At 43.4% G+C, this 11,186-nt stretch overlaps 2 protein-coding genes across 2 annotated transcripts in view; one reads left to right on the top strand and one right to left on the bottom strand.

Moving 5' to 3' along the window:
- Window positions 1–1,753: 1,753 nt before the first annotated feature.
- Window positions 1,754–11,186, bottom strand: part of T265_14131 (hypothetical protein) — a gene marked incomplete at both ends in the record, with an annotated part of 32,815 nt that continues 23,382 nt past the window's right edge. Inside the window, 5 exons of the mRNA XM_009172149.1 lie at window positions 1,754–1,948; window positions 4,623–4,742; window positions 6,746–6,911; window positions 8,708–8,964; window positions 9,761–10,085. Of these exons, the coding sequence (XP_009170413.1) occupies window positions 1,754–1,948; window positions 4,623–4,742; window positions 6,746–6,911; window positions 8,708–8,964; window positions 9,761–10,085 (1,063 nt within the window). The remainder of the gene's footprint in view (window positions 1,949–4,622; window positions 4,743–6,745; window positions 6,912–8,707; window positions 8,965–9,760; window positions 10,086–11,186) is intronic.
- Window positions 9,825–11,186, top strand: part of T265_14132 (hypothetical protein) — a gene marked incomplete at both ends in the record, with an annotated part of 16,892 nt that continues 15,530 nt past the window's right edge. The window contains one exon of the mRNA XM_009172150.1: window positions 9,825–10,068. Coding sequence (XP_009170414.1) covers window positions 9,825–10,068 — 244 coding nt within the window. The remainder of the gene's footprint in view (window positions 10,069–11,186) is intronic.

Below are 11,186 nucleotides of genomic sequence, written 5' to 3'. Positions count from 1 at the left end.
CAGAGAAGAGCTATGTGCTGAGTAGTGGAGCGCGTGGGTATATATACATGCTTCTACTACGATTGGTTCTTTCGATGAGTAATCCTAGTGACTGGATTTTTCAGTAATGTTCTGCTTGACATCTGACTCACACCTCTGAACTGTGCCGGGCTAGTTAGGCAGTTCACCCTGTTCGCTAATGAGTTCGCCTGATGCTCAGCCGTGTTTGGATTATTCGATCTAGTTCGTGATATCCTGTTTGCAAAAGCGCATAGACTGGGTCCAGTTCAACGTGTAAGTAGATAGAGTTCGTTGTGGATTACCACAAATACCTTTGCATGTGCGGTACTCCAATGTGCCACATCTTCATGGACGAAATTCAGAGAAAGTGGATCACTCCTTCACACAGGCGTGTTGTGCTCATTGAGCCGTGTAGCTAGGCTGTTCCGTCTGTCCAGTGTAATACTTGTTGCATTCACTGCAATTTTTCCGGCAGATAACACTGTTTTGGTCGCTTTGATTGTTTTTACCCCTGTTTTTTTTAATCAATCTCCTCTAAGTGTCACTCGGTTTATGAACCACGGAAACTCCATTCGGTTGAAATATATTGTATCAGTCCATATACGCTTTTCGTGTATGAGAGCAAAGTTCGTATAGCTGTATGTTCTGGCCATTGTTGTTGCTACGGGGGTGTTCTTTCCTTTCAGTTTCTTTCGATAGTTTATTGGGTATCCGTTGTTTTGTAGTACGCGATGCACATAGTCTTCGACCTTCTCAGTTCTGTTGTGCTGTAGTATATTCCCGTTGTTTTGGACAAGAACTCTTGTAATTGTTTCAGCAGAACTTAGTAAACAATCGCTAGTTTTTATTTGGGTAACGTTTCGCTCTTGACACAAAAGCTACATCAGGCCAAGTGAACAGGTCACCAAACTGGCCAGTTTATAAGACAGTCGAGGAACCAATCAGTGAGTTCTCTTCAGATTATCACACTAGATCAGTGTTGAATGTCAATTAACGGCTCTTGTCGGCTAGCGTGGTTGCCAAAATCTTGAATTGATGGGTTGGAGGAGCTTCAAATTAGTTCCGATCGCTTTTTGTTCCTTACTCTTCCACTTCGTGGTGCTTCACTGGATGATTCATCTCGGGTGCCACTAGTCGATTTTCCTTGGTCTTCGTGGCCATTTAAATGTTGCGACTATTTAGTTGTAATTCATCGAATCAAGCAGACAAAACTTTGACATAAGAAAAAGTCAGCCAATGAGTTTGCTGACAAGTGACCCATTTCAAGTAATTTCAGAATGAAGTTTGCTTGAAGTATGAAGAAACGGATACCATGCCTGATTCTGACCTATGTTACTATCACCCATTTGCTTATCAAAATTAGCTGACGTTTCCCGTGACCATGAATATTTTGTGACTGTGATATGAACAGTATCCTGATACAGGAAATGCTGAACTACATCCAAGACTACACTCGCCTTCAGTTCGAGATAACTGTGAAGTTATGTACAAGGCGAGTGACAAAACGAAACACAGAAATATGATACACTGGCACAAACCGGTCGGAGATGTAGCATGGAAAAAATAGATGTGGCATCAGTGTCGAAGTAAAACAGTGAGGCTAATACCAACGGAGGCACATTAGCCATTGGTTTTAATTCAGTCGTCATGGAAACCATTTTCACTTCCCCTGAAAACCAGCAAATGGAACATATTGGCATGACACTTGTTTCTGAGTAGACGGAGATCAAGAACTAGCGAAGATCTGACTCACATTTAGCTTCGCCGCAATCGCAGCATCCCTCTCAGCCCGGGCAGCTGCTAACTGATCCAGCTGACTTTTTAAGTTGGCTTCCTGCTCCTTCAGTCTTGAAAGGATGGAGACAGAGTCAACATTGGGATCGGTAAAGCTGGAAACTTGATCAATCTGGTTTTGTACACAGCCCGCAGCAGATGACAGCACAGAGGACTGCGCCCCCAAGCAGTTGCATGAGAGGAGAGAGGACAAGAGTACTACGGTAATGCAACTCAAACGTGAAGCATTCAAGAAACGGAAAAGTGGCTAAACAGATAACGTGAGAACCGAACACTTGGATAAATGTCAAATGGACTCTGAAATGACCACAACCAGTAGATAATGAAAGCACAACACTTGGTTTCCGTAGAAAATGCAGTAAGAAACTGAACAAACCAAGATAACTCTGATAATTCGGAGTATGTTCTGGAGCAATCAGCTTATGCCAATGTGCAAAATGTTTCTTCGTTCAACACATAAAGACGGAAAGCGGGCACTGCACACATTTTACGTTGGTCCATCAGGGCAGAATTAACAAAACAACGTATCCACAAACGAAGGAGTTAATCAAACAGCTGTTGACCGGTCAGTTTGGAAGATATATGGTACCCACATTCGTTCTAAGTGGCGGTTTATATCACGGGTCTTTTGAAAGCACAAGGCCTATCCACTCGTCAGCAGAACCGCAGTTACAGTATCCGACTTCTCCTCCAAGAAAAATAAATTTGAACTAAAACCACTTGAAAATACACCTAGAAGCAGCCCAAGTAATGGGATGATGATGAGAGACAGCAGGTCATCCGCCACATGCGTATTGATGACAGTATCAACGTAGTATGGCTCCTAGTGATTTCAGTAGTCGATTCTCTCCCTTGGACACGTTTGCGCCATACAGTACATCCTGAATTCCATGGAGGATATCAATACTTGCAGAATGGTGGGGTAAATCTGAAGAATCTTGACCACATTTAGGTTAAACAGTGTCTCCAAAACTGTCCAACACAATGCCTGGAGGAGTATAATCTTGCCCGAAAAATGGGTGCTGTTATCGCTTTCAACTAAAAGCAGTCAAAGAGCTCTAACTAGAGTTGATCCATCGATTAGTGGGCTCTAGGACGAACTCTCACCAAACGCTTGCATGGCGAGTTGAGAAATTGAGCACTTGACCACTGTAAGTATACCCAAAGATTTATTAGTCTCAATGGCTTGGGTCAATACGATAACCTACAAAGCCAAAGCCACTTTTTACTACCCATGGCACCTGTCGGATGCAGTCAACAAAGCTTTCGGTTTCAAGGGTCGAAAATATTAGTTCAGAGTGCTGGTTATGTTGTTGTTGCGCGACACGATTTTTGTACGCAGAGGATCCAAAAGGCCTGTTGAGTATTACCGGACAGACTACCAAAGACGCTTTATCTAGCGGGCCAAATACTTCCCCACTGTGAAAAAGCAAAGCAAAGCTCCAGCACTGGAATACAAAGTAGTGCAGTTGGTGACGATAAGGCAGCTCAACAGGGGCCATATTTTATGATGGGGAATGCCAGTGAATGCCAGGTATTGTATATTTTTGCCCAGTACCTACGTCAATTTGGCAGCGACTGAGGTACCTTTCAGAGAGGATTAAGTTCGACCATGGAATACGGCCAGCAAGCTTTCAACGACTTAGTTAATTGGGCTGAATTATCACAAATCCCATATCATGGGCATTCTGTTCATTCCCCGTATGCGTTCATCATTATCAGACTGAAGTGTAGGTAACTAATGTCGTACCGAGCACATCCCAACTAGGCATCAGAACACACCTCACATAAAAAATGTTTATGGTGACCTCAGAGTAGATTGATGATCACGTGAACCATAAAACCGATGTAAATGTGAGCAGTCCAATAAAGCATTGTACAGTGATTTCTCACGTAATCCAACGAATTTTTGAAAGAAAACAGAACCAAAAATAAGAGAGGAAAATATTGTGCCTTCTGTGTGGAGCGGCATGTTGTTTGGTGGATACGGATGGATAGCCATTTTTTCATCTTCACTGAAATGTACAGCTTGGTAATTCCGGTAAAAACATGCCCTGAACGAGTGACTAACAACAATACTGGAAGCTTTACCTACCTGCTCATGTGCCTGAAGCGGAAGTAATCATGAGGGACCGTACAAAACTTAAGCTACTCGTTTCTTTCCAGTAGTGCACAATAAAATGAGTTTAGCCGAAACCAATCGCAAGGCGAGAAACTGAAAAACAGATGAGCTCCTCCGTAGAGAAAACGACATGAATGCATCACAGAACCTCTGCCACAATAAGCAGTAAGCGGGGGAAACGGCTCCTGAAACAGTACAAAGTATATGCATGTACTGATGGACTGGGCATAGAAAGGATTTGACGTTGAGTAAGAAGAATTCCTCCCTTTATCTAATTTCACGAGGAACGTGGAGGCCTCAGACGCAGCCTACTTTAGGACGCGATTCGTTCAGTAGGGAATGCCGGTACTTCATAACGAGACGCCTGACCACAGATCCGCCAAATATGCGAATTGAATTTGTGTCAGTGTAAGGTGATCTAAACAAACATCGACTTCCTGATGAGAGGAACTCCACAGTTCCTCCGCAGTTACTCACACGCGACTTTTAAACACTACTCCGGGATTTCCGTTATCATGCATGGCAAGCACGCCAACCACAAACGATAACTGGACTTGGAGTTTTCCTTGCTAGCGCCTCAATGGATTTCCAGAGGGCAATTTCAGGCACTGCAGGCCTTTCATGCAAACCAACTGATCTACTAAATTCGGTGAACAAAAATTAGGATATCAGAGAAAAACGTAATAATATCACCTTATGGCCGAACCTGATAGTCCACAAGCTGGCTTTCAACAAGTCTTAGTTTCTCTTCGAGGTTGTGAAGGGCAAGCTGGTGTTCAACAGTAGCTTCTGAAGTTTTGCTCTTCTCGTGTTCTAATGCGGCAGTCTACAAAGTGGTAATAAATGATGAAAACTGCATCAGCTAAGCACATAAATACAAACCCGCGCCGAAAAATATGGAAAAGAGCTACATATCGCAAAACTGAAAGGGTGGAAGGGGCCATAATACACTTTGGTTGGGCCGGTGGTGAGCCAATAAACTAGCGTTGCACATAGACTGTGTACCCAAGTACAGTGGTTCCAGCTGCTACGGTTTTACTCACCGAGAATAATCAGAATAAGGGAAAAACAGTCATGCGTCAAAAACGAAGGACCAACCAATTCACTAATGTCAACTTGTTCTGTTTGTCCAATATGGCAGGGAGTGGGAAGCTATAAACTGAATGCATTAGTTATGATGCGGGACATCCATTGGTTGCATGACAGGGCCATTGCAGTCAGTCATTCACTACTAGTTCGTACCGTCCTGCGTTCCCTACCGGAGGAAATAGATGTTACCGCCCGGTTGAGTGGTAGCAGCGTTCACGCTTCGTTCTTCCCAGGGACTAATCGTCTGTAGGCAGTCTGCAGCCGAAGAACCACACTCTTACAGGCTTCTTGAACGCGAAACTAGTGGATATCCATCGGATTGGGGGAGTCGAGCAAGTAGTTTTACATGTTATAATAGCCCGAGTTGAGAATATAAGCAAAACTGGTGGTCGTTGGCTTGTTCGCTGAGCTGGGCAATTTGATTGCAAACGTTTCATCACCAATCGAGGTGACATCATCAGTGCGTTATTGTGGAGCGTAGTAGTGCGTAGCTACCATTTTCCTCTATAGAATAAGCAAAACTGTTAGGTCACAAGGATGATCCAGCGTTAAATGTACAGAACGTAAACGTTACCGGCCTTTTCATGCAAATTCTAGAACTTGATACGATTTTCGCCGGCACGGCACGGTGGGGTAAATAAACTCATTCTAAACCTGGACTTTCGACACAAAACAGTAGACCATCTACATCAAGAATCTCCCGATTGTCGGAACTTCATCCCTGTAGCAGAAAGTACACTCCATGGTCCAGCCGGAAACGTTCTCGAAAAAAGTATTTACCTTCGAAGGCCACCATACAAGCAAGTGTTTGGCAACTTCGGCAAAGATCTAACAGACAGCATATGTAGAAAATGTCCAACATTGGTTGAACTCTCAGCTTACTTGGTGGGTACCATCCCCTAAGAGCTCATGGTGGAAATTTCAGCTAATGATAGTTTTCAAAATAAGAAGTATTTGGAAAGCTGTCCATCTGAAGAAACTTGCTGGCCGATTTAAAGAAATGGAATGAGAAAATCTCTTCAGGCTTCATCTTAAATCTCCAGGTACAGTTGTATCTAAGGTCTGCACAATCGTCCTGTCACATGTACAATCTATCCTCAGTGGAACCAATAAGCATTACGGAAACGAAAATCATGACGATAAAACTGACGTTGGTAGATGGGCGCGAGAGTCATTAACGCCACCTGATAGCAATACATCAACAACAGATACGGCAGCTTAACTGCTATTGATCGAGGATGTCGCATACCTGAGATGGCAGATACATTGTGCTGACTGCGATGTGAGTTACAATAATCTCATTTGTGACAGTCTATCGGTCACCTTGTGCTGTTGAGTTAACAGGTGTTAGCGTGTATGATCATAGACACCCTTAAAAAACTGACGCCGAGTTGACAATACGCCTTCTGGTGGTGTCTGTGGATCTGGCCGGAGTACAGTGTATAGTAAATCATTTGAGGAGAAAAATGTGTCCCGTGTGGATTTCTTCTGCTCGAAGTTCCTTGGTAAGAGAGGATTACTGTAGTCATGAGAGGATGGATTTATTCGGGCGATGACCCAACAGCAGTCGCACTGTGAGTAGGGCCTTCCCTTATTTTTGACATAAAGACAGAAAGTTTTGTGGTATTGTGCTCAGTCGGCTACAAAGGCCTTGTTGGACACTCTGTTGAAAGACGGGGTTCGGATCACAATTGTATGATTAGAGATTTCGACCGGAAAACGCCGAAATGAATAGCTCACCAGGTCGGCGATGTGGTTTTGGTATGAGATTATTTTCTCACTGGACTTCTGTTCCTCATCTCGTAGCTTCTTCTTTAAGTCTTCGATATCTTTCTGCAGTGAGGCGGTGGTGGATTCTAAATGAGATCTGGCTACCTCACAGTCTGCTTGTGATTTCGTCAGTTCCCTGTGTGAAGGAAAGACAATTACAGTTTGTTGAAGGGAGAAACAAACTAAAACCGCTCACTAACTATGGAGCATGTAATACACAGTCCTGCTGACCCATAATAAATGGAAATATGATGAACGTTTGTATCTGGAGCACAAAGAGAAATCACTATTACTCTTGATGTGTTTTACCCAGCTATTAAGTAATGTAAGGATAATATGGAGATCCCGGACAGACCGGAAAAACTAAGCAGACTAGGGTGTGCAGCGAGAATATACAACTGCGTCACGTGATAGCATACAACCATCGATGTACCTTAATCCCCGACCAGAAAGATGATTAACACAATAAACACAAAAAACATGCTTTAATCTACAGAATTAGCCTTAAAGGAATATGGTCTACTTGACTCTGAACAGGAATAAAACGCTTATCAAGGTAACTAACGTTGTTTACTTCATTGTTCCCTCACTACAGATTTCACCCGTACTGAATTCGCCAGGCCTACATTCACACGTATTGAAGAGCGATGACTTCTAATACGGTGGTGGGTTTCTGACCCATTAGGTCCGCCCCACCACCACTATTTTAGACCCATAAGCGTCATCTGTAAGCGAAACACATGAATTTGTACAGACGTACAGACGTCACTACTATTATCCCTTTGAGTTGGCCACCTACCCCAAACCCGATAATCTGTGCACACGCTGAAGAAGGAAGAACGTGAAGAGTCCCACCCTTTACAGCATACAGGAAATATAGGGTACTAGGGTACCGCTTTTAGTCTGCAGTGTTTAATGTCAGTTGCTCCCCTCAATGTGTGGGGTGAACAACCCTCACCCAAACAGAACGAGATAGAAACCGTAGGTGTTTACCCGATATGGGGCGAGATGGCTCAAGTGGTTAGAGCGCGAATTTAATGACTGCAGGAGCCCGATCCATGCCTCTCGACTTCCCTGTCTATGCTTGGGCAACCTGGCAGTATCCCAGCCCTCGTGTGGCATGGAAGCTAGGCACCGAAAGGGTGTTACAGCTGACTGGTTATTATCTTGGGTTACCCGATATCTGGCATTCCAATGACATGCAGTCAAGTTTATTATAATCCGAAAAAGTCGTGCTCTTAACATCAATAATGCACCTCGGTTTTGAGTGAAATCCGCTTTCAACCGGTACTGAACTGGCTCGAACAGGTTGGAAAGACAGATAAGGATGCCTCCTTCATTCACTGTCCGTTACAAAGTGAAACCCGATGGAGCGGCAAAATACGCACCGCTCAATTAGTCCGTTAAAGAAATAGTCACAAACTAATTGAATTAACACAAGTGTCCAGGAATTTGCCCTGTAAAACTGGTAGACAATGACAACAATACAAAATTTGGGCGATCAGAATGTCATAAACTAGCTGCACTATTATAATCTTCTCAACAAGACTTTTTTGTTTTCAGCGGACGGATTGGCATGTAAAAAAACTACACCAAAGCTTGTTTATATTTACCTAACCACACCAACTCTTTCCTAAAGAAAATCGATAAACGCACAAAAATTATACATTTCGCAACATGGACAACCCCTGAGTTACCTAGCTATCTACAACCCCAAACAGGTCACTGTACGGAAGTTGTACGGTCAAACTTTCTCCGTTTTGGGGTGCAAACTGGCTTGAAGAGCTGTCCCCAACTGATAAAACTGAGATAATAATAACGGAACACAGCTCATAATCCGGAGCGAAGAGAGTAAAGGAGAGCAAATGCATAAAAATTGGCCAGCAATACGGGAAAAAGTGTGGGGAAGAAACATCACCGCAAATAACATACTCTGAGGCAACTGTAATTTGAGCATTCAGGTCCATGATTTGCTTTTCGTACTCAGTCTTGGTAAGCTCCAAAACATCTGCCTGGCGTTTTAGTGCACTTTCAGCTATTTTCTCTCGGTCAGCGATTTCACGGTGCAGACGGTCTAGTTCGGTTTGCAAAGCTACATCCGGTCCGTGAATTGACGGAGCCACACTGGTCAGACCAACCATGTTTTCCTGATGTAAGGACATCCGCCTTGGCGATCCCACTTTGACATCCTGTCGTATTTTCAGAAAAGCGAGAAAGGATGGGCACGTTCGCGAAATCAAAACCTGGAAAAACCCAAACCAAGCACAAACATCTGCCCCTCCATGAGTGGATGAAAACAATTAGGAGGTGATGAACCGACAACTGAGAAGTGGTAGATGTGTGCTCAAACATGTACTAGTAGGCAAAGCACAGCCGAATTACGAACAGATAGAACTCAGTCACTTATAAACCAGCTTGAATAGGACAATATAGAGCAGAGGATTCAGTAACAAACAGCCAAGGCACTTGAATCACCATTGCACGGGCCACCCATCTTCCATCGCTTTTAAAAGATAATGTGGAATTCCATGGATGGGTGGTTCAGGTCTGATTTTCAACCTGGACGGTCGCTACGTTCGCCGCGTGCTCCAGCTATCGATAAGAAAAGACAGAACTTCAAAGGAGATGATTAATAAACTACACGCTATTGTTTAACCAATCAGACTTAGTCATAAACTGCTACAGCTTTACTTTACGACAACTGGAACGCCAAACAACGGTCTCCAAATATTCACTGGATCACTAATACCCGAAACCATTCGCAAACAATAACAAAAATCGAGGGGTGCTGTTTAGCACCCGCTATCATGTCACACGCTTTTCTAAAGCGCTTCATCTGGGCACACTTGCAAAGTTTGAATTTTTAGAAGCAATCCGCCCACATATCGCTGTCTACTAAAACCGATCACTCGAAACGGTAAATCTCATCAGTAGTCAGAAGTCGACAACGTTAAAAAACAGTAGATAACGAAAAGGGAAAAATACCTTAGTCTGGGGTTGAGCTCCACCCGGAGACCTCTCCGATTCTTCTTGTTCTATGCTTTCAGTTTGTGAGGAGGAGGCCGACTGTTGTACTGTTGTTTCGGTACTTTTCGAATCACGGCGTGATGTTTCCTGCCGTGCTAAAAGAGCAGCGAGTTCTTCACGAACGCGAGAGAGTTCAGCCTCAGTTTGTTCATTCGTCTCTCGAGCTAACATCAAGGCTTCTTCAAGTTCAAATATCTTAGACTCATCGTCTGCATTGAGGGATTCTAATGTGGACTTGGTTATCTTCTCCTCTTCCATGCGAAACTGTAAATCATCTACCTTCCTGCGAAAAAAACAAGCAAAAACATGTTAGGATAAGGCCAGTACATAAAGAGTAAGGTAAAACGGAAAATCGATAACCTTAGACACGCCATTGATACATCTTGTTATGCGGCTGGAAACACGAACGGAGACCAAGTCACCGTCATGTTGATCAAAACTTGACAGAAGTAATCGAGAAGTTAGGGTTGCAGCCTTGCGAACATCTTATGCATTGACCTCCGAGCCATCTTGAACCACATAAAAAGTAACAACTGAAGAGAAGGATCGGAATAAAATCATATACCTCCAAAACACCGCTCGGAATCGAATCAGGTTGAAGAGTGGCTGTGATTTAAACTCATAGAGGTGGTGTTTTAAAGCCATTATACCCGATATATTCTTAAGGGGAGAATGTATTTTTCCACTTTATGAAAGCAATTCAAGCTTCGATTAATCTCGAAATACCATTTTACTCTTTTATGAAGATCATGCTTTGGATCAATTTTAATTGGCCAATGATGCGAATTTGAATAGTAGGTTCCCGCCAGAGAGGTACAACTGTATTGTACCTCCATATTTTGTTCATGGATACGACGTAGTTGTGCTGAGAAGTAGCACTCTTCTAGCAAACTTGATCCCGTTTACCTTTCGGATCAAACTCGTTTGGAATTTCCGCTTTATTAGGGTATGCTATTCTGGGGCCAAATATGGCAACTACATGTGAGGACCAAAGGACGCTGATGGAGTGTCATCAGCACGCAAACACGGAAAAAATGCCAAATGATGGCGGCAGATACGTTTTCACCTATAGGCGATACAACATAAATAAACTTTCGTCCCCTCTTCCGGAACCATTTCGCTCAATTAAATGGCTTCCTCATTTATTGGAGATTTTGTCCTGTATGCGAAGACTTTCTATGCTGAATCGGTAAGAAGTACTGTACAACTGTCTCATCCTTATTGGGAATCATCAGCAGTGCGCATCTTACGAAACTCCAGAGTTTCGAACTAGCACCTTCCCGGCTAGTTGTTTGAACATTTAACCGTTCAGTCAAGAGCGGCTGGTCAGCAGTGTGATGAACCGGCACTTAGAGAGGATACAGGAGAGTATATATATATATAT

Source organism: Opisthorchis viverrini (assembly GCF_000715545.1).
Source record: "Opisthorchis viverrini unplaced genomic scaffold opera_v5_145, whole genome shotgun sequence".
NCBI lineage: Eukaryota > Metazoa > Platyhelminthes > Trematoda > Opisthorchiida > Opisthorchiidae > Opisthorchis > Opisthorchis viverrini.
This window is presented reverse-complemented; position numbering and strand designations above follow the sequence as displayed.